The following is a 22,163-nucleotide window of genomic DNA, read 5'->3' as shown; positions in this document are numbered from 1 at the left end:
AACCATTAAGTTTTTTAAAATCTGCACACTACCCAAAGCAGGTAAAAGAAAACAGCTCTGAAGCACCTGCTGAAATGCACCAGCTCCATACTGAGTATACAGGCTTACACACTGTTTTGAGCTCAGCTTCCTGAAGCCAAAATGCTCACCTCTCAATCACAAAGTTATTGAAACCAGTCAAATCAATTCAGGGATAACTCAAGAAATTTGTGCCTGCCAACAAGATTAGTGTGCTGCACAGATGTCCTCCGCCTGCAGACTGGCAAACTGACACAAAACACCTCAGTTTTGTTGAGGCTGGAACTCCATTACTATCACATTGACAAGTTCATGAAAAGGGGAGTGTGTTTGCTTGTGTGGTGGTTGTGTTTTCTTCTAGGGAGGGAGGAATAGGGGCTTTTTCTTTCCATAAAGTGTTAGCATTTTAAAGGATACAGTGATTGAGTACAAACTTGCAGCTAAAGTGAGCTCCTCCTCTAAAGTTCTCTCTCAAATACTCAACGTCCTCTAGACCCTGAAATCTCAAAGAGCTCAAGTTGCCCAGCACATAAAAGTAAAGTCTTCCAAAGGACGTACAGAACCAGGAAAACTTCAATCCGCCAGACGTCTTCAACTACACTCAAAATTGCTGACTGAGCGAAATCGCGTTAACCTGGCCCCTACACTGAAACCGACACTCTTGCTGGAAATAAACCACCGATGTAAATCGACTCAGCAACAGCAAAGCCCTGCTACGCGCGCCCCGTGCTTCGAGGTCTCCTTCTTCCCCGCTCCGCGGGCGGGAGCGGCGGCGCAGCCCCAGCTCGCCCCGCACTCCGGCGGCGGGCGGGGCGGAAGGCTCCCGGCGGCCCCGGGGAGGTGCTGGCTCCCCTCCTCCTTCGCGCCCGCTCCTCGTCGGGGGCCACACCAGCCCTTCCCGGCCCCGACACGACCGGGGGGGCTCGCCCGGCCTGCTCGGCGGGCCTCAGACAAAGGAAGGAAGGAAGCGGGGACGAACCGGGACGAGGAGCCGATGGCAACCCGGCCCCCCCCCCGGGCGAGCGCGGCCGCCGCATCCGTGATCGCTCAGCCGGGGCCAACTTCGGCGGCAGCGAGCAGAGTGACCCGGAGGGCACCGAGCGAGGCTGGAGCGCGGCAGGGAGGAGGAGGAGGGAGAAGCGGCGACGGGAGGAGAGAGGAGCGGGGCGGGGGGCTCACCAAGATCCGCTTAAAGAGGTTGCTCTCCTTGGGCGGCAGCGGCACGGACGGCATGGCGCGGGCGGCCCCGGGGCAGGCACGGCTGGCGGGGGTGGGGGCGGCCGGGCGGCTAGCGATACGAGGGGCGGGAGAACAGGGGAAGCAGGGAAGGAATACCCCAAACTCGGCAGGGCGGCGGCAGCTCCTGCCTGAGCGGCGGCGGCTCTTTAACTCATAGCCCTGCGCCGCCCGCCCTCCGCGCCGGCTCCCCCGAACCCCTCTGCGCAGCTGCCGGGGCGGCCTCGCCGCTCGCCTGACGCTGCAAAATGGCCGCCGGGGTCCCCTCGGCGCAGGCGTACTGCTGCTTCCCCTCACGGACACCCCCCTCCGCCCGCCTGGCCCCAGGGCCGGGAGCGAGGATTCCCTCTGCGATTCCCGGCGTGTTGGCTGGAGCGCTCCTCTCTCGGCGCTTGGACGGCCGCCTCGGAGAGCTGCCCGGAAGCCTGTGAGGCGGTGTTGGGAGGGAGCGGAGCCTCTGCTAACGGCGGAGCTCGGGGAGGCTCTGCGGGCTTGGTGTTGCCCTGGCTGGTATTTAAGGAAACAACAGCAAACTTAAGCAGTCAGACTTTGAGCAAGCGGGGAAGTCATTAATGCATTTTCAGCAGTTGGTTATGTAAAACTTCCCGGCACCATCCTGCATGCATGGAACAGCAGCGTTTATTCATCGCTTGGCTCTTCTGAAAATATGTTTTTCTTCTTGTTCCCAGAATTCGTCCTTAAAAAACAAAACAAAACCCCCACAAAACAAAAACCAAACAAACAACCCACAAAAAACACCAACAACCAGGAACACTAAAACCACATGGCCTGGGGCGTTATTTAGAAGGAAAGCTGGTTAAATTGTCAAGGTTACAACTAATTAGAAAGACCATCTTACAGGTGAAAAAAAAACCCGGAGGCTTCAATTAAAATCTCTTTTTATGTAATTACCCTTTAAAACTATTAATTGTATTTTGCTATTTCTTAAGGTATTTTAATTCTGTAATAATATCGTTATCCTCCTACAGTCCCAGATGATGAACCTGACAGATACCTGCAGTAAAGCAAGGGTGCAGAAAACAGGATATCACAAGAGCCAGTTGGAAAAACTGTGTACTTAATATATTTAATTTGGTTCACGATAAGTAGATGACTGTGACTGAGGATCCTGAGCAGCGTGTCCTTGACTTGACACAAGCCTTGCTGAAGCTGATGACATGATAGCTGCTTTCCTTTCAGGCTAAAGGAGGGAACAAGAGAGTGGACAATTTCTTGAAAGCGAGTAACCTGGATGTCAGCCTAACTTAAGAACTACTAATTAGGAAAATAAAAAAAAGATACGTTTAGGAAACCTCCAGAGATGAAAATAGCAAAGGTATGGAGAATATAAAGGGTATGCTTTCCTACAATTCTTCTTAGCTGAACATTAGCTTATGGCCACTGTTTTTTGTGAATGATGGTTGGTTTTCATCGTGTTTTGTTAATCTGTCTAGATATATGGTCTGTAATAAGGAATATCTTTATTGTATTTATTTCTCACTTTTTTGTTCTGGCATGCTTTTAAATGATGTCAGTCACCTGGGTCATTGAGAGCAATAAGTGTATTTTCCACACTCAATACCCAATTCAGTCTTCTTTCTGCTGTATGGTATAGTAGTGTTGTACTGGGTCTGATTTTTACAAAGCAGGAGAATTGTTGACAGGGACAGCCAACTTGGCTTTGCTCTGCAGCATCATTTTGAGAGCCTGTTTGTACCATGGCATGTCTTCAGCATTTTTTATAACTAGCTGAAGCCTTGAATTTATGAACTCTAGTTTCTGTCTTAGCAAAAGGCATGTTTTTGCCTCTGGTTGGGTTGAGTGATAAACAGATGCATCACCTAGATGGGTCAGGCAAATATTATGCTAGGTAGACCTTTGGTCTGAAGCAGTAAGGCTGTTCTTGACAGTTAAAGGGCTCTGTTTCCCGCTAGTCCAAACACTGGAAAGAATGCTGCCTGAAAATAGGCAAATTGCAAATAAGAGGCAGGGGTTCAATTTGCATTTAGATGTGTCCGTATTAGAAGTCTGTCTTTAAAGTGGCAAGAAAAGAAAAGCGGGGAGGCAATAAAAGGAACGTTTTTAGACTAGCCGAGAAAGAATAAACAAAGAAATGAGCTTTGCAGGGAGGCAGAGCTCCAGTTGAAGGTGAGGTTTGGGAGCGCAGTCAGGAAAACTTCTTGTCATTTAATCCCACTGTGCTGGGCAAAACAAAGCTCTTGCTACAGGCTTTGTTAATAAACAGCACTGTATTCAAGAAGTGTATGATTCTGTCACCAGTTTTTTCTTCAAACAGAAGGAAATCAGAAGTCTGTTGACATCTGTTTGGGCTGAAAGGGGGAAGCAATATTAAAGTGATCTATACATTGTAACAAGCTTGTGATTTTTGCCCCGTAGCTCACTTTACTCTGTGCCCTGTAGAAGTTGTGGCACAATGCTTGCACATCGCTAAACTCAGCTGGGGCCCCCTGAGCGAAAAAGGACCTTTGTGTGGGCATGGACCTGCCTTCAAGCCAAGTGTGTTGTAAGGCCTAGAGCCTGTTCTGTCTGATGAGCCATTTCTTTGCTTCCAGTTTCTAAAGCAATTGGCAGGTTGGGATTGCCAGGTTTTAAAGTACAGGACTGCTATCTCTGTCCCAAATCCTTGAAGACCGTCTGTCTTTCTGCTGTCACTCTTCCCTTCTGCCTCCAATGGCCCTGCGGGCTGCCATGGTTGTTGAAGAAGGCAGTGGCACCCTGCTTCAAGCAGCCCATGCTCCATAATCCTTGGTCCTCACCAGCTCCATCACCAGCTTCTGCATCAGCCATGCAGATTTTAAGGCATCAAAACAAACTCTGAGAGGTATGAAAGCACAGACAGCAATGCAGTTTTTCATCCCTCATACTCTGTTCCTATATTGCAGTCAAAAAAAGCGTACAGTAAACTTAGGGAAAGAGTGTATCTTACATGTCCAGCCTTTGTCTCTGCGGTGTGGCCCCTGTGTAATCTGCTGCCTGATGGGAGAGGGGGGATGTGGGAGCTTATTACGGTCTCTATTTTCACCGGTAATTTGAAGAATTCACTCACAAGGCACAATAAAAATTGAACCATGATCACATTTAATCAGAGGATTTAATGCAAGAACCATTACTGGCTGGAGTAGAAGCTGATTTGATTTTCCTTCGCCTACCCTCTTCTTTTGAAACCAATTTTGAAGCAGGTGGTCTACTTGCAGTTTCGTGTTCTTATTAGGTTCTTGGTTGTCCTTCTCAAGATTTTTAAGTATCTAACTGCATATTTGATACTTACCAATGCAAGTGTAATTTTATTATTTCATTTCACTAAGTCCCAAAAGTCATAGTGGAAGATGAGTGAGGCACAGTGGGGATGGTGTCCGACCAATGACATCTCTCATGGCACATCACCGCAGGCTCGGGCCTGGGGAAGCAACTTGGAGGTTTCAGGGTGCTGTTTGCTGTGGCCCTTTTGTAAATTGGACCAGTTCCAGGGTGGATCCTGTTCTCTGGAACAGCCTTTACCTCCATCTGCCTTGACTTCTGTCGCATGGGGGTGGAACAGAGCCAAAAGCTGTCCTCAGGTCTAAGCAAGTGGTTAGTTGTCATTCATGGTCTGAGGTTTGATCTAAATCCTCTCCATCAACCAGTCTCGTTTTCAGTCTTTTGGAATATTTACCACACCAAACCCCAGTGACGTTTTACATGCCAAAAATCAAAGTCCTTCCTTTTTTTTTTTTTAAGTCTTGTTGAATGTCAGTAGCTGGGAAGAAAGCTTTTTTTAAGTGATTATAGAGATAAAAAACCAATGCTACTTAAGTATTTTTAAAATTTTAATTAGGGAGGTAGTTGTATAATCTGTTTAATACTATCTATTAAAATGTGTGCTTTAAAACATATCTTATTAGGAAACTGCAGCCAGCTAACATAGTGATAATTGGAATGGTTAAATTCATTGATATTTTGTAACCAGTGTTTGTCTTTAGTATCATAGTAATAATTCATTTTAAATAGCTTTGACATAAAGTGGAAATTAATGTTATTTTATTCAGACTTATGTGAAATTAATCTTTAATAATCCGATTTGAAACAATGTTTTTGTCAGGCCATGTTTTGGGAAAATACATGGAATGACGTGTGTAATTTGTTCTGACTTGCCATTCCTCCCAAGGTGTTGCTGAAGTCAGTGTGTTACTGTGCAGCTCCGAGGAAGGTACCGAAAACGAAGACCTATTTTTAAGGTCACATTCCCCATTTTTTCTATTTCGGGGCTTGCGTTTCACTCAGTAGAGCAGAGGCTGCCTCTCCTGCTGGCATGGGTCAGGCAATGCCCGCAGATGCCGGTCCCGCCGTGTTGCGGAGGGCTGGCCGGCCGGCAGCACGCCGGGAACCCTGGTTTTCCGAAGGCATGCTGGGACTCGCAGTTTGCCCGCTGTACTTCCCGTCTGCCATGGCCTCGCGCGTGGAGGCAGGATCTGTGCGGCGCCCGTGTGTGCGGACGGTGAGTGCCAAAGCTCCTGGACGGGTCGGGCGAATGGAGCCCCCCGCGCTGCCGCCTCCGACCCCCGCCACCTCCGGGGCTCCCTGCTCTGGCTCTAGCTCCTGGCTCTTCCTGCGTCTCCCTGCTGCAGCCTGCCCCGTCCGCCCGTAACCCTGCAGCGGGGAAGGGCTGCCAGGGGGGCTTCGTGCAGGGCGTTCGGGGATTTAGCTCGGGGTAGCCGTGGTGGGGGGCAGAGGTGTGTGGAAGGTGGCCTCGGAGCCGCGGCCTCGAGCGGGTCCTGGTTCAGTCTTTGTGCGCTGAAACATCCTCCTGTGTATTCCTCTGCCTCAGTTCAGCTGCATGGAGTTACTTGCATCTTTGATTGCTAGAAATGGTTTTTATAACCTCTAAAAATGTTCATGATATTGACAACTCTTTCCTGTCTTGAAATTACAATTTTATAAATTATTATTTTAATGAGACTATTACAGTTGTCACTTTTGCTTACCGGTTTTGATTTGTGATGTGCACAAGATAATTTTGTCAAGTAAAAAAGTTATTAAAATCTGTTTTGGAAAGCATTTAATAGGTCTTTTACTGCTCATAGCTCTATAAAAGCTTTGTATGTGCTTATTTCTGCACAAATGTAATGCAGCAACATCTGTCTGAGAAGAAGATACCTGTTTTATTTAGCATAGCAGAATTATTTTGAAATTTCTGACTTCACTGAGGGTCTGTGTCATGCCATTACTCATTTTTTTTAGGCATTTAAAACTAAGAATTTTAATTTCTGGTAGCTCAGGCAAAGCAATACTACACATCTATTATTATTCGAGTACATTGCTTCTTAACTACACCAGTAAAAATTAGCTAGATGGTTATAATTAATATGTTTAATGAATTAATTAAAATAAAATATAACATTAATATTGTAAAATGGAGTTAATGATGGTTAGCACTTGACCAGACAAAAATGGTCCATGCTGACCTGGAGCAATTCCAGTATCATCAGCAGCATTAGGTCTTTTGGAACTGAGTCCACTCATGCCCCTGAGCAACTAAATCCAGGACTGTAGATAATGAGCCTAATTTGTGCCTTTTGCTGTGTTCAAGGTAAAGGGAACAGGATCTCTGCTACAGCTGGGTTTTAGTCACTAGAGCAGTCCATGAGGGGTATAATTGGCTTTCTGTACATTAGAGCAGTCCTGAAATAACTGCTGTGGATTCAATAGCATCTGCTGGCTGGGGAATCTGGGAAAGTGCAGAAGTAGAATAAAGGTCCTTCTCTCCTTCTGCAGATAGTAAAACAGGCATCCAGGCAAGCAGGGTGCAGTACTTCTGGTTTTGCTGCATACTGCTCTTTCTTCCTTGTGGACAAATGGATGAAAGTAAACAGGCGGGAATAATGGCTGTTGAGTAGTTAGAGTGTCACAGTAATTTGTTAATAAAAAGCCTGAAGATGCACAGAAGGTCTTGTCACTGATGAGTAAAACAGAATTGTGTCAGGAAACTGAAATGTATGTTCCAAGGAAATCCTGCTGCAAAAATGTTCATGCTCTTATTTTCTCTGAATCCACTTCTTTGTAAACATCAGCAGGCAGATGGGACTGTGGCAATGGCAGAGTTATTAGGGAGCGCTTCTTTGTTGAATCTTTTCTGTGTGAGTAGTCCTAGAATATGGATGATTTCAATTTAGTCTTCTTGGCAGACCCTTGTGCTCCAATATAAATTTTTAGAGCACGGTAGTAATTCATAGCATGGTTTGCGATTTTAATCATACAAAATGAAAATATCTTTCCTAGAGCAGTAGTGATGCTAAGGGGAGCATGTGTCCTGAAAAACTGTAGGGTGAGTGTCTCAGAAAAATACAGGAGTTGTATTTCAGAGTACCCACTTCTTATTCACTTTTTGGATGGAAAATATCATGTCACTTACATGTAAATATATCATGGTAAAGAGCATACAGGGGACATAAAGCACTGTTCCTATGTCTTACCTTCTGCATATATGGGAGAGTGATTTCTTGCATGTTGCAGTCCTATTATGTGGTCAGCTACTAATGTCCTCCTGTTATGGTAGTGGATATACCTTGGCACATAATCCTGGACGTTTCATACATTCTATACATAGAATTCTTTACCTCTAGTAAAGATTTGTCTTCTTGGCAACATTTTTCTTTTGCCAGTAAGGCATGAAATGGTTGGATTTTTCTGATGAGACATATGGCAAAATGAAGCTGTTATCTGTAAAGCCGCATCTACAGTAGCTTTTCCACAGCATAAATAAACCGTTTGAGGAGGTGAGAGAAGAGACTTTTTCCAATCCTCAGTCAGTACAATGGTGTTGATAAGAGTTTAAACCAGGACTAAAACAGGAATAATTTTGTCCATGACAGTTGCGTTTGTGTTGATGTAATCAAAACTAGGATTTGGGCTTGATACAGCTCTTGCGTATGTTTGTTGTTGTGGTTTTTTTTCAGTAGAATGCTTTCTTTTTCTAGATAATAACACTGTCTACTTTTAATTTTAGGTGGTGGAAAAATAAGAAACAAAATGAAATCTTTCCAAAGGATCTGTCTGTTCAAGAGCCTGCTTGCCAATTGCTACTGTCACAGTCAATTTCACAGCTGTTTTTTCCCTCCCGTTGCAAAGAAGATAGGGTGTGTGGTGGGACTGCACAACCATGGATTTTGGAGGCCAAAGTCTTTATTGGACACAGCTAGATTCACTCTGTCTTTTAACAGTTGGCATAGGAAAATCCATCAGGATTCTCAAGCTTTGTGGAAGCATGAGGCTGTGCAGAAGTATCTGGAGACTTTAAGCAAGGAATACCAGCAGGTTAGTCATCTGTTAAATGCAGACGCATTAAATGACTTTGAGCAAAGAACCCTGAGGAGAAGATGTGCCGATCTGTCCCCCATTGCAGCTGCATTTCAAGAAATCAAAGAAGCTGAAAAAGAAGTTCAGGAGTTAGAAGCTATGTGCAGAGGTAAGGAGAACAGTTTCAAAATAGTAGCTGTGTTTGTGATAAACTTCATTAATAAACAATGATCTGGAGAGAATGGGTCTTACATTAAAGCAGTGAAGGAAGGGAAAAACAAAGGACGGGAGAAATTGGTACCCAGTGGTGTAAATGGAGGAGGACAAAAGTTCATGGTGCTTTTCAGAGAGAGCGCCAAGGGGTGTTGACAAAACAATGTAAGCCATATTGAAATAAAGCTGGTAAAATTGTAACTTATTTAGAAAGGTAGAAAACATTTGTATTCTTTAGTTTTAGAAATAAGTAACTGTTTGTGCTTTTGGAAAAAATGGTTATTTAAAATGTGTTAATCCTCAAACCTCTCTAATTCTCTTCACTGGTGAAAAAAGGAGAAAGAGTGAAGGAGATGAGGGACAAAAATTTAATGTTGAAAAAGAAATATTCTTGAAAGAATAAGAAAGTATTAAGAAAACTTTGGAAAATTCATACTGCAACTCAAAAAGGCTATTTTTGGATCAAGTAAATATAATGAAGAATTTTTCCAGTTCCATAAGTTATGATATGGGTGAATAGAGTGCGTTCTACTTGAAAGAAGGGAAAAGAATGGTAGAAAATTGCAGCCAATAAATTAATTAAATGGAGCCAAATTATTTTATCTTACTGTTTATCATGTGGCCAAGTTAAAACACAGATGTTCCTTTCATTTGACTGCTCTTTGTTTTCCATTTAGCTCCGTAACTGACTGTCTTCTCTCTAGTACCTGAATTCCTCACTATTGCTGTAGGATTTTATATTTGCAACACTCAGTGAAGCAGAAAAATATTTCCCAGTTTGCCACTGGTGATGTGAGTCATGGGGTAGATTAAATGAATTCTTTTTTGCAGGGAGGTAGGAATGGGATACCAGTCCTTCAAACCATAAGCTAACTGGTCACCACTCGACCATTCTCTCACCTCTGCTGACAGTAGTTAATTTGATATTGTGTATCTGACTGATCAATAATCATACTTTTTGGACCAGCTAGAAGCCTTTGATTCAGTAACAGTTTTAGGTTGGAGTTGTGACATACTGGCAGGGAAATTTTTACAGTTCTGAGGGGGGACCTTATCAATGTATACAAATATCTGAAGGGAGGGTGCCAAGAGGATGGAGCCGGGCTCTTCTTGGTGGTGCTAAGCAGTAGGACAAGAGGCAATGGGCAGAAACTGATGCACAGGAAGTTCTGCCTGAATATGAGAAAGAACTTCTTTACAGTGCGGGTGACCATGCACTGGAACAGATTGCCTGGAGAGGTTGTGGAGTCTCCCTCACTGAAGATACTCAAGAACCATCTGGATGCAATCCTGTGCCATGTGCTCTAGGATGACCCTGCTTGAGCAGGGAGGCTGGACTAGATGACCCCGCTGGTGGTCCTTTCCAACCTTACCCATTCTGTGATTCTTGCCTTATGTACAGGAGATGCCAGGTTCAAGTCTTGATCTGACATATTTTATTTAAGGAAAAAAACCCCAGCTGTCCTCACCCAGGATACAAAGCTGATTCAGCATACCAACCCATTTAGTTCTCAAGGATTGCTGCTGAGACCACCAGTAAATGTGTGTGTGTGCCCTTGTGTGTGTGTGTTGGCTACTGCAAAGGGGAACCAGGCTCCAGATACCCAGTGATGTGGAGCCTGCGGTACTTGTGCCTGCCGTTGGGATACCCAATTCCTGCTGCAGAGTCCAGAGCTCAGGTCCTGCAAGGTGAAGAGATGCATTCAGTGATTGAGTGTCCAGATTTATGCTGCATCTGAGGCAGACCTATGGTTTCCATGCTGGTCACAAGGCAAAAGGCTTTCTTCTCCTCTTTTTTGCTTTCTTTCCTTGCTCTCACTCCCAGCTGTTCAAAGCTGTCTTCGCCCATTCCCTCATTTGTGCTGGTAATTGCCCAGTTGTAATTTAAATCCAGTTCAACTTGGCATGGTAAAAACATGTATTTATTTAACCAGACTTGTTTTATATCTTCTGGTGAGTTGAATTGTTTTACTTTCTGATGAGTGACAGAGCCACTCCTTAGCAGGTAGAACAGTGGGAAGAAAGATAAAAAGAAGAGGATGATCCCTGTTTCAGCAGTGTTGGGTTTTCCACTTGACTCCAACTGTCTTCCAAGTTTCTACTTAGTGTATAATCTAGTGCTAAGTGATCAGCATTTTTAGGGTTATTTTAGTTATTGTAAATTGGAGCCTCCATAGCAGAAAAGGTTTGGAGCTTTGGTAAGCTTTACCTGAAAATGTTTCCTAGTTTGTTATTAAGCTCTAAAATATGGGAAGGGGCAGTCTAATCAGAGGTAAGATACCTGCTACTCCTTCCAGCACACCTGGAAAATATGATCATTTAGTTAGCAATGGACATCATGGCTTGGGCAGTTCTTATTTGATATTTCATGCTGGTAAAATGCTGCAAGCTTTTATGTGCTGCAGTCCATGTCTTTGAATGGCCACGTTATAATTTGCTCTAAGATGGGTGAGATTGGCTAACATCTATTCATGTTATTGAAATTTAGAGCTAGACAGGAGAGATGAGAAACAACTTCTAGAGCTTGCCTTAGAAGAGAAGGAAACTCTGGATGAAAAAATGAACCTGTTGTGCAGAAAGGTGAGCCTGAGGTAAAATTTTACAGCTTTGTAAATAAAGATGTCAGAAAAATGTTCCTATGTGATCTTACCAATAGACTCACACTTGTGTTAGATGAAACAGAAGTCCAGCTTCTGTATTCTCCATGAAAAGAAGTGGCAACGTTTATTGTTAGTAAGCTTCTTAGTGACAGTTGTGTCTTAGAAGCTGAGTATTTTAGTAATTTTTCTTGCTTGCTTGTCTGTCTGCAAATGCTGAAGGGGATTAAAAAAATGGTGAGTCTGTGCTACTGAAACCTAACATGACACCCTAGTCTGTTTGTGGCAGCAGAACATGCATTCTTGAAAGATTTCTGATTGAAACCTTTCATGTTGTCTTCAGCTGAAAGCACCACATGAGTGGGGAAATTAATTATAAGCAGAGAAGCTAAACAATTCAGTGGGAACTTCTGTGTTTGGGCTCATTTCTATGTTCAAACTGAAATAATATGAAATGGCACTTTCTGAAAAATAAGACTAATGCAAAGATTGGCTGGGTTAGCTAATAACTTCGTGTTCATAGGTAGATGGGACTGGCAGAGGGTAACCTGACACCTGACTTTGCAGGACTGAATTTGCATGTCAATGCAACAGCATATCCCATTTCCACACAGACTGCACTGAGTTGCAATGGCCATTGGACAGTTTTTTAGTCCTACTTAACTAGCTTGCCAAAAGAAATTAGTGGTTGTGTGTGCTGAAGCTGTGGCAGTTGCAAAGGATGGCTGTAAATTTGATTAGGAGGCGATAGAGAGTCATGAAGGAGATAATAGCATTCTTTTTTTTTTCTTTTCAGCTTTTCCAGCTTCTAGTGCCAAAGGAAAAATACGATAGAAGTCCTGTCATATTGGAAGTGACGGCTGGCAGAACAACCGGAGGTCAGCAAAGTCCCTACAGTGAAGATTGCTTCAAACCTCCATCCAACTTTATTAAACCTCTTATGGGTTATTCTTAATGCTTTTTTGTACTTTATTGGCATTAAGTAATGCTTTCTAAAGATGAGCATTAACATGTGTAATGAGTGGGGTTACAGTTGCAGCGAAATCTAAAAACTGGTGACTACCATTTTGTGAACTGCTATTTATGTTGTAGTGCCTTTATATTTTTAGGAGACATCTGCCAGCAGTTCACTAAAGAAATGTTTGAGATGTACCAGAACTATGCAGACTACAAACGTTGGACCTTTGACATTGTGAACTATACGCCAGCTGAGATAGGTACAGTTCTTCAGACATTCCACCAAGACAATGAAACTAAAGGCAGTGTTTCTCTGCTATATTTGTTACACACTATTTGTCTCTCTAGGAGGGTTGCATCATGCTGCTGCTCATATTTCAGGAGAGGATGTCTACAGGCATCTGAAATATGAAGGAGGGACTCATCGAGTCCAGCGAATCCCTGAGACAGGCATGTCATCAAGAATGCAGCGTATTCACACTGGGACAATGTCAGTTATCGTCCTCCCTCAGCCAGAGGAGGTAAACTGTTAATTGGGGTGGTAAGGTGATGGTGTGTCCCCGCTCACCCATTTTGACATTGGACTAGGTGTTATTTAAAAGCATGTTACTGTTTTGGCGATTTCATCAATACCCAAGTGCTTTGTGCAAGTCCCAGCAAATGAACTACAAGTGCTCTGACTCTGGAAGATGATATCCTTGGCTCTGTACCTTACATGTGTAAATGGATCATCAGAACCAACTTTGCAGAGATTTGCTGTTGCCTGAAATGGCATGTAAATGAATGATCATTTCATTAAGTGTTCCATCCCCAACACTGGCAAGGCTCACTGTAATGAGTAAGCCAATTTTAAATTACATCTTATATTAATACAGGGAATATATCCAAGAAAATACGCGGTGTTGCATATTAATGTGATTCTGCAGGTCCTTTTGATTTTTTTTTGGTTCATTTAAATTATTGGTGTCCTTCTCTGTTAAATCAAGGACAGTCTCCTTCGAATTTGAATGAGTGTGTTGGCTTGTCTTTCTGAGATCTCACTGATACTGACAGTTCTCACTTAAACCAGATATATACACATAAAATGAACAAACCCAGATCCTGTAGGCTTCCCCTGAACCTTCTCCTCCTTCTTTGTAATACTTTCCTTGCAACATTGATCAGATCTGAATGTTCCTTTCCCATCCACTGAGCTCGAACTATGGTCCAGGTCATCATGGACTCATATTTCCAATGTGGCAATCCTTACTTGGATGGATCTGGATATACCTATTTTTTCCTCGGTTAGATGAGTCTAAGTACTGTTGCAAGAATCATTCAGGCTTAACTCATGAACAAGATCTTTGCACTGCTGTTTAGTAGTAGTTTTTAAATATTTGCTTATTTCTTAGTCTCCCTGCCATAGTGAGTTGTTTTACAAAACGTTGATTTTGTTTTCTTTCACACACACACACACACACCCCCCTTGTCTTGTGAAGGACCTGGAGTAAGAGTTTGAAAAAATAAGTGAAATATTTAAAGCATCACTTGCTTTTCAGAGATATTTGACACTGCATTTTTTAAGTTATAATGATTATAGCTCTTACTCAGGTGTAGAGGAGCAAGTTTTTGAGAAGTGATTTTTTTTTTTTAATGTTGAGTATCATTGACATTCAAATATTTTTAGAGTGAGGAGGAAGTAGTAATTTTCTTTGATTCTAGGTTGATGTTAAAGTGGATCCCAAGGATTTGCGTATAGATACATTCAGGGCCAAAGGAGCAGGAGGGCAACATGTTAACAAAACTGATAGTGCTGTGAGAATTGTACACCTTCCCACAGGTAAGTCTGGCTGTATTCCATACTTCTAATCACACAAAATCTGTATCCTGAAAAGAAAGCTGATGAATCCTGCAAGTTGTCTCTTGCAGATTGGGCCCTATACCAAAGAAAGGAAGTAGCCCTTTCTGGTTTCTGCCCCTTTTGTAGCAAGGCAACATGTGAGAAAAGGGCCGTGTACCAGTGGCACAACAATTATGCCAGTTTGTCTTCAGAGGGAGTGTTTAATGAATATACGTCTTTGAAGGATGAAAGAACAAATGGAGGGTGACAGGGATGGGATGGAAGATGTAAATGATTTGTGCTGTGTACTCTGTACCTTCAGGCATAATGGCCACTGGCAATCCAGGGCACGCTTTGCTTGGCTGGAACCTTTGTAGTTACATGACTGATAAAAAAAGACGACTTAAAGATTTTCATTCAGTACTAGATAATGCTATCATACGTCGAATAGGAGGGAAAATGTATGCTGATGGGAAGGTAGCATGTAGGCCGGACCACTCTGTCTTTCTCCGGATTTGTTTTTATTGAAATTCAGTGACCTTCTATCTGTCTGGATGCAGAATCCCTTTAAGCACAGGAAATTCCAGTAGTGACCTGAAAACAGCTGTTTCCTATATGCCTTTTTCTTTCAGAAATCAAATGAGAAGTAAAAATAAGTATTACATTTCTTTTAAAGACCATTATTTTGCTTTATTTCATTATTCATAGTTCAAGACTCACCAGTTTTGATTAGGAACCTTTTTCTGCCAGAATAATGAATTTTCCAGTCTCCTAGAGCTTATCTGGACTAAGAGTGGAAAAACTTGTGTTACACTGTTTTAAACATGCTTCTATAGACTGTTCAAATTGCATTTTTAACATATGACAGCTAATTGGAGTGAACCCATTTTCTGGAGGCAAGGTCAGAAACTTGTTTGCTTTGTGAAATTTTAAAATATCCCTGATTTTTTGTAGCACTGAACAAAGCCCTCCTGTGCAGCTGTGACAAGTTTAAAAACACACTAATGGTTCTGGCCAGTGTGTTAAAATGACTTTTTATCCCACAGCTGAAAGGCCCTACAAACTAGCATTCCAGTAGGTTTCATTTGCCTAATGTGTTAGAATTAATTTAGCTTGTTTGTTCTTTGTTATAATGGGCTTTTGGTCTGAGGTCTTGAATCCCTCTGTAAAGGACTGGCAGTGGAGTGCCAGCAGGAGCGGTCACAGCAGCTGAACAAGGAAATAGCTCTGCGGACACTGAGAGCTAAGCTGTACCAGCAGATCATTGAAAAACAACTAAGTCAAGAGCAGAGCGCCAGAAAACTGCAGGTGAGGACATGTGATGGCTGAGATTCAGAGAGGGTGCTGTGTTGTAGATTTGTTTCTGATCTTTTTGAGTGATTGTGACAGAGCAAGGAAGAGTGTGTGTCTAACCAGGTGTGCTTACAAGGGAAAATCTTGTATTTAAAAATGGTAAGTCTGTTTCTACTTATCCCAGTTCCACAGTATTGTAGACTTCTCAGGCAATGAAAAGAGACGTGTGGCTGAAAACAAGAGAGTCAAAAGACTAGCTCGGATTATCCAAGAGGCAAAACTCAACATCATATATTTAATGTCCCTGTTAAGGCCAGAGTTACACAAATAAAGCATCAGTAAAAAGTTATTTTGCATGAGAAACTAGGATCAGAAGTTCTCAGAAGTTTCTAAACCAGAATATGTGATATAGCCATACAGAGCTTTTGAAAGAAACAAGTAGATAAACAATCCTGCCACTACACATGTAGATAGCAGTTTATTTGATATGGTTTAGGTAACCTTTTAAGGAAGAAACAGCTTCCCTAAGAGTTACCTCAAGTTAGGCTGCAAAGTGTGCATTTCTCTCAAAATGTCCTGTCATTCTTTGAGTATTTTCCCATCTGTGGTACAAAATTCAACAGTGATCAATGGGAATGAAAAACTTGAGAATTAGAAAATTACTCAGTACTCCATATTTTCCAGCTTAGCTATTTAATCACTAATTTCAGGTTGTATTTACATGTATTGTTCCTGCAGAGTATTCCCCCATCGTTGCAAGCAGGGAGCCATTTATCTTTTGTTATTAATTTCAGCTCGAGAGTCTTCAAAGTTGCATAAAGGACTTAGATGAACCTTTATATAAATACTGCGGAAAATCAGGCAAAAGTGACTTACCTTTCCTAATATCTCAGAATTTATCCCAAAAATCCCTTGTTTTGAATTACACATGTTGAGTGCAGATGAGTGCTGCTTGCACTCTTGCACTTTACCACTAGAGGGTAACTTAGCCTCTCACTCCTAATTTACTCTTTTGGTGCTAATTTCCGATAGCCACGCGTTGACTGTGCTGCTTCCGTTATTAATGGAATTACTTTCATAATTTTTTTGTGAGAGCTATAACCCCAAAAAAAGGAAAAATACTTACATTATGGAACTAAGGACTCGTATAGACATATCTCTTGCCTTACATGACTTTTGAGAGTTAAGTAGTTCTTCCAGCTACAGAGCTGGAACAGAAATGTGCTGGAGGATATAAAAACTTGGCCTGTGATACAGAATCACAAACAATACAGTTTAGTAATGCCACAATATTTAAAAAAACCCATATGCTAAGCCAGTGATTGCTAGGTTTGTGGTTAAAACAGGCTCATCCATTAAAGTTTATTCTAAATATGCTGTTCTAGAGAAGTACTTGATTTTTTAAAAACATAACATAACAGAATTTGTTTTTTTTCTGCTTTGCTACAGTTGGGAACAAGAGCCCAGTCAGAGAGAATTCGTACTTATAACTTCACCCAGGACAGAGTCACTGACCACAGGATCTCATATGAGGCACGCAATATCAAGGTAATGATTGCTTATGAGAGTATTTAAAGTTAGATACTTAGGTGTACCATAAGAAGAAAAAACAATTTAGTGAAAACAATTTGATATATATACATGAAGAAAGTAGCCAGTGGTGCTCTGACAGAACACTGTAGATTTAGAAAGCTTAAACTTTCTTTCCTGTCTTCTTGTAGTGTTAGAGATTGCTGACATGGGCTATAGCTCACTGGCCTACTTCTCTGCGTATTTTTCTCCTACTATATGAGTGGAAAATGATCAAGCATGTAGTCCTCAATGAGCTCCATGAGTTTCTCGGCCAAACTGGGCAGGTGACATTTGAGATTCTTGAAGCACAGTACATCCAAAAGAAAAAGCTGACATGAGGGACTTTTTATTTTTGTTAAGCTGTTCTTTTCTCCTCCTAAAGCTGAGGTGAAAAACAAAAATACTTTTATGTTTGCCTCAGAGGCCAGACTTAAAAGAAACTGCAACTGAATTGTTTTCATTTTAAGATTATCTGAGATCTTATTTCTGAGTAAATATCTACATATGACTTTAATCTTATTGATCATTCAACCTGAAAAAAGAGAAGGCTCCAGGGTGACCTAATTGCATCCTTCCAGTATAAAAAGGAAGCCTACAAGAAAGGTGGAGACTTTTTACAAGGCCATGTAGTGACAGAACAAGGAGGAATGGGTTCAAACTCAAAGAGGGTATGTTTAGATTAGATATTAGGAAAAAATCCTTTACTGTGAGGGTGGTGAGGCACTGGAACAAGTTGCCCAGAGAAGTTGTTCAAGAAGTGTTCAAGTCCGCGTTGGATGGGGTTTTGAGCAACTTGGTCTAGTTGTCCCTGGCCATAGCAGAGGGGTTGCAGCTAGGTGATCCTTAAGGTCCTGGGCTATTCTATGGTTCCATTTACTGCAGTTTTTTAACAGTGAAAAAGACTCCTGATAATGGATTTTTGAGTATTAAATTTATGTAAATGTTTTGAATGTCAGAACAAAGTTTAGGGTGATCCCTTGATATTTTGGCTTAGGTATCCACTTACAGCACTTAGCCGTAAGTGCTATTGCATGAGGAGCAACACTTTTCAAACTGCACCCACATGTGTCCTGGGTAAATCCAGAGACTGCAGGGCATGCTAAATGGTTCATATTTAACGGAGTGCAGAATACTATGGTGGAGGAAATAGTTCCATGATTGCATAAAGGTGACTTTTCTTAGTCAGTTACTTTGTGCTGGGAACTCGTTACTTTTTTGAGTGAAACTGGAACCACGAATTGCCTAACAAAAGTTAGTTGCGCTTTGCTTGCAGAACAGCCTAGTTTTTGGCACAAACAACAGCATTAGAATTAGGTTCTTCGGTCCTTGATTGTTCTTGTAGGGGATTTTCGTGTAAGCGCATGGGTTACATGAAAATATGGTGGGAAGGCACCAGTAGCTCCTTTTGTTGCTGCCAGAATCAATGTGCCTTTCACAGGCAGCCAGCCAAGTCCCACTGCTGTCCACCACGTGTTGCTTTCACACAGGCAGAAACTGCAAGGGTGAGCAAGTGGACAGGCTGCAGAAAAAGAGCATTTCAGGGGCTCCTCATTGGAGTAGTCAGCATTTCAGAATAGTACTGAAGTACAGTCAGTAATGCTTTTGTCTGCTTTTTTTTTCCATAGGAAATTCTGTGTGGGAAAGAAGCACTGGATAAGCTAATCAACAGACTACTGGAGTTTGCAGAGATAGAGGCTGTCACCGAATATCTAGAAAATCTGCAGGCTTCCGAAGGAGGAGGCTGCTGACGACCATGTATAGAGTTAAACCAAAAATGTTGTGTTTAGTAGCAAAATAAAACAGGTGTGTTTGTTGGATGATAGGTTGATTAAAATCTATTCCTCTGTTTCTCAATGTGTGATACTATTCTTTTTATGTTTTGGTGCAAATGGGTTGAATTTATTACAGTAGACCTGGCAGAAAAGAACAGGCTTGAAGTACTGTGTGCATACTCCTTGCGTCTTGGCAGCTGGGCTTTGTTAAGCTGGCCGTCTTGACTGTATTACAGCTGGAAAGAGACAGAATCGTGGTGGTGGAGCAGGGAGTGCACTTTTTGTTTTGGAGGTGGAAGATGTTCCTCTGCGGGTGAAAGAAACTGAGCTCCTCCAACACAGTCTAGAATCTGGCCTCCTGAATACTACTTCTTTTTTATCCATTTATTGTGTCGGCTTCCTAAATGAAATCCCTTAAAAATAACTTTGTATTATGATACTTTAGAGTAAATATACAAAAGCAAAGGGAGTGATTTTGGTCAAGGGGCCAGAATGTTAAGAGAGAATCCTGTCATCTTTCTTCCAGCCATTCTTGGGTCAGCTTAAGGTGGGACTGGACCTTGTGCTGTGGTGGTGTGTAAAAGTACGTGTTCTAGTTTTAAATTAAGTAATAACAGGCAGCTCCCTGCTTCTTGGCAGAGCAAACAATTTCATAGTGTAGATGCATTTTAGCAAACCAGGTAGCTCTGGAATTCAGTTTCTGCCTTGATGTTTTTGGGAATGTCTGCCTGTCCCTGAGGGTGATCCAGATGTCTGTGAGCACACTTGGCTTTATTGGGGTTTGGGTTTATGTTTTTCCCTACGCGCGTGTGGTGCTGTGTGCTGACAGGCACCGAGCGCAGGCAGGCAGATATCATACCCAGTGACTCAGGAATACTCCATGTTCAACGTGACGCAAAAATAGGTGCTCTGCTGAACTCGGCTGACTTGCAAGATCACGGTCTTTTCTTTTTATCCTGCTCGTCCCAGGTTCTGCTGTAAAGCTCCTCTGCACAACCTTCTGCACATGAATCAGTTTGTTGTTATGATTTAAATTATGCCTTATGGCTGATTTATATTTGCACATGGATTTTGTAACCATGAATGATACAGTGTGAGAAAATGTCAGTTATTTTAAGAGAAATTGTTATTTCAATACTGAGTTCTTCTAAATGGTGTAGTTTTTACTACAGTTCTAACATTATTCAGCTATATAAAGAAAGACAGAATTTGTACCAGGAAGAAAGCAGGAAAACTATACTCATTTCCTCAGTTCTGAAATTATTCTTCAATTCTTTTGTGTGTTCCTATCGGCAAGCTTTGTCTGACAATTTCTGACTTGCTTCCAGCACTTTAATTACAAAAGCTTCTAGGATTTGATTTTTTTTTTTAATTGATAGCTCTGTAAACCAATCAGGAAATGTATTTACCATGCAATCCAGTATTCATTTGACCTTTGACTTTTTGCAATAAGCAGTTCAGAATTCAGGAAAAAAACCCTCCATGAAGATCTGCAACTGAGCTTGTACTTCTGCCATACTGACAGACTGGCAATAACAAATATGATCAGCTGTAGTAGAAGAGTATCCAGATAATATGCTTATCCAATTACCATGCTCACTTTTGTTACACAAACCAATTTATTTTATTAATGATATCTCTTGAATAATCTTAGAAACTTCTTAAAATGTACACATTTTAAATAATCAGATTTCACTTCCAGGATTAATTAATACCTATGAAGTACTTAACTACGAAAAACTATTGAAACACTTAAAAAATGGTCTTCATTTATTTTACTGGAAGAAAGATGGTCATATTTCTGCAGGACCATAGGGATATTTGTGATTAATTAATTTTCTGTAGCCCTTTTTTGTTGATGGTTTGGTGCAGAGTGATGAGAAAGGGGAAAGCAGACAGCAGCTGCCCTCTTCTACAAAGTTTTGGATGTCCCAAACATAGGCATTGAAATTCAGCAGCTAAGCCCCTTCTGCCAGCCTAGCCTGGGAGATTCTTGAGGGTCTTTTTCTTATTAAGCTTTTTCTGCAATCACATATATGTGTTTGTGTGTGTGTTTTAGCAAAATATGGCTATGATAGAATTTGGGATAGAGCAGACATACTTCTACAGGAGGTCACTGCCTGCGGTGCAGGAATATTTGCTTCTCATTGAGAAAGCATTATTTGAAACTGTTTGCTCCTAACTTAAAAAAGATTCAAAGCCGTATTTTATTCTAAGTTCTTCCACCCTAGTCTTTCTGTGGGATGTAAGAGCTGAGAGATTGTGATGGGGTTTGACTGTGGGCTGGCACTTGTCCTCAAAGAAGGGATGTGGGTTATAACACTTCCATTTCTGAGGTGCTTTCAGGATGGAATACTCTGAACTTGGGCTTTTTGGTTCCTACAAGCAATCATGACTTCCAGCAGTGAAATCATCAGCAGGAAAAATTACAGTAACAAAGCACAAGGAGGAAAAGGGGTAACAACTTCTTGGGGGCCAACGAAAAGCCCCTGGGGACAGTGCGATAGAGCAAGAGCAGGTTGCTCTGCTAGAAACAACAGCCTTCTCCTGTAGCTTTGCATTTCCTTGTCAAACAGTGTTACAACAAACATAAACTACCACCCATCTGCCTGGTTTCCCTTCCGCACCATGACTGTGGAACTGGGCCCTTACCCACAGACGTCATGTTACAGCTGGTGCAAGGCACCAACTTCATCGCTCTGCAGATCCTGTCCGTTGATATGAAAAGTAGTACCTCAATCTCTTTCCCTGCTGAGGTCTTGTGCAGCAGCATCTCACTCAGCCAAGGAAGCCAGACCAAAGCTGTGTGTGCCCTTGGAAGTAGCCCTTTCTATGGCAGTGGAAAGATGGATGCTTACCCTCTGCAGAAGGAGAACAGCCCAGGTACCTCACCTCGATTACTTCCACTTAGTCAAGTGTGTATCTAACTCTCAGGGCACTGCTTGTTATTCTTGAGACCAGCAAATTTGTAACTACTGAATCACAATCTGTCATCACAAAGTTCATATATTCAGCTTTATTCTGAATGTTACTAACAGTAACTGCAACAAAACTTACCTGAACTCTATTACAAATAATTTTTAAATTAACAATTTTAACCCAGGCCTTTTATTACTCATAGTTGATGCACAGAATAAACAAATTTGCAGTAACCACTTAATGTGCTACAGGAAGGCACCCAGACACCATGTTGATGACCACAAAAAAGAAGTATTTCTTTTAAGAAGCATTTCCGTATTTTTAATATATATTTTATATTTTATATAGTTTATATATATATATATATATATATAGTTCATATTTGCCTCAGGCCCCACTTTTAACAGAATATGCACCCATAAATCTTCCAGGTTGTCCTAAACCCCCTGAACAGATGAACAGTGGTAACGCAGA

General features: G+C 41.9%; 2 protein-coding genes across 9 annotated transcripts in view; one reads left to right on the top strand and one right to left on the bottom strand.

Moving 5' to 3' along the window:
- The window catches only part of NAA16 (N(alpha)-acetyltransferase 16, NatA auxiliary subunit), a 69,291-nt gene extending 67,835 nt beyond the window's left edge, over positions 1-1,456 (bottom strand). For 3 of the 4 annotated variants that reach the window (XM_027674285.1, XM_027674288.1, XM_027674284.1), the window contains exon 1: positions 1,198-1,453. In XM_027674285.1, coding sequence (XP_027530086.1) covers positions 1,198-1,251 — 54 coding nt within the window. In that variant the 5' untranslated portion in view covers positions 1,252-1,453. Of the gene's footprint in view, positions 1-1,197 lie in introns of all 4 variants that reach the window. The other variant, XR_003532773.1, reaches the window with a different exon arrangement.
- MTRF1 (mitochondrial translation release factor 1) lies at positions 1,196-18,852 on the top strand. 5 transcript variants are annotated; one of them, XM_027674291.1, is made up of 11 exons: positions 1,198-1,215; positions 5,354-5,461; positions 8,258-8,716; positions 11,249-11,340; positions 12,154-12,235; positions 12,467-12,574; positions 12,663-12,835; positions 14,016-14,133; positions 15,305-15,441; positions 16,876-16,974; positions 18,624-18,852. In XM_027674291.1, the coding sequence occupies exons 3-11, from the start codon at positions 8,281-8,283 to the stop codon at positions 18,744-18,746; spliced, it is 1,368 nt and encodes a 455-aa protein (XP_027530092.1). In that variant the 5' UTR covers positions 1,198-1,215; positions 5,354-5,461; positions 8,258-8,280; the 3' UTR covers positions 18,747-18,852. The 5 variants fall into 5 exon arrangements, with proteins under 5 accessions (XP_027530093.1, XP_027530092.1, XP_027530091.1 ...); XM_027674290.1 differs by lacking the exon at positions 1,198-1,215 and adding an exon at positions 1,544-2,590; XM_027674289.1 differs by lacking the exon at positions 1,198-1,215 and adding an exon at positions 4,307-4,454.
- Positions 18,853-22,163: the final 3,311 nt, after the last annotated feature.

This window comes from Neopelma chrysocephalum, unplaced genomic scaffold (assembly GCF_003984885.1).
Source record: "Neopelma chrysocephalum unplaced genomic scaffold, ASM398488v2 Primary Assembly neopelma1_25, whole genome shotgun sequence".
Classification (NCBI taxonomy): domain Eukaryota; kingdom Metazoa; phylum Chordata; class Aves; order Passeriformes; family Pipridae; genus Neopelma; species Neopelma chrysocephalum.
Note: the sequence above shows the minus strand (reverse complement) of the source record. Positions and strands in the feature narration are given on the sequence as shown.

Excerpts from the sequence above, each read along its gene's own strand:
- MTRF1 (XM_027674292.1), top strand. The coding sequence starts at position 8,281 with ATGAAATCTTTCCAAAGGATCTGTCTGTTCAAGAGCCTGCTTGCCAAT. Across the intron at positions 12,236-12,466 it reads GGCTGGCAGAACAACCGGAG|GAGACATCTGCCAGCAGTTC; the intron begins GTCAGCAAAGTC and ends TTATATTTTTAG. Across the intron at positions 16,975-18,623 it reads ATGAGGCACGCAATATCAAG|GAAATTCTGTGTGGGAAAGA; the intron begins GTAATGATTGCT and ends TTTTTTCCATAG.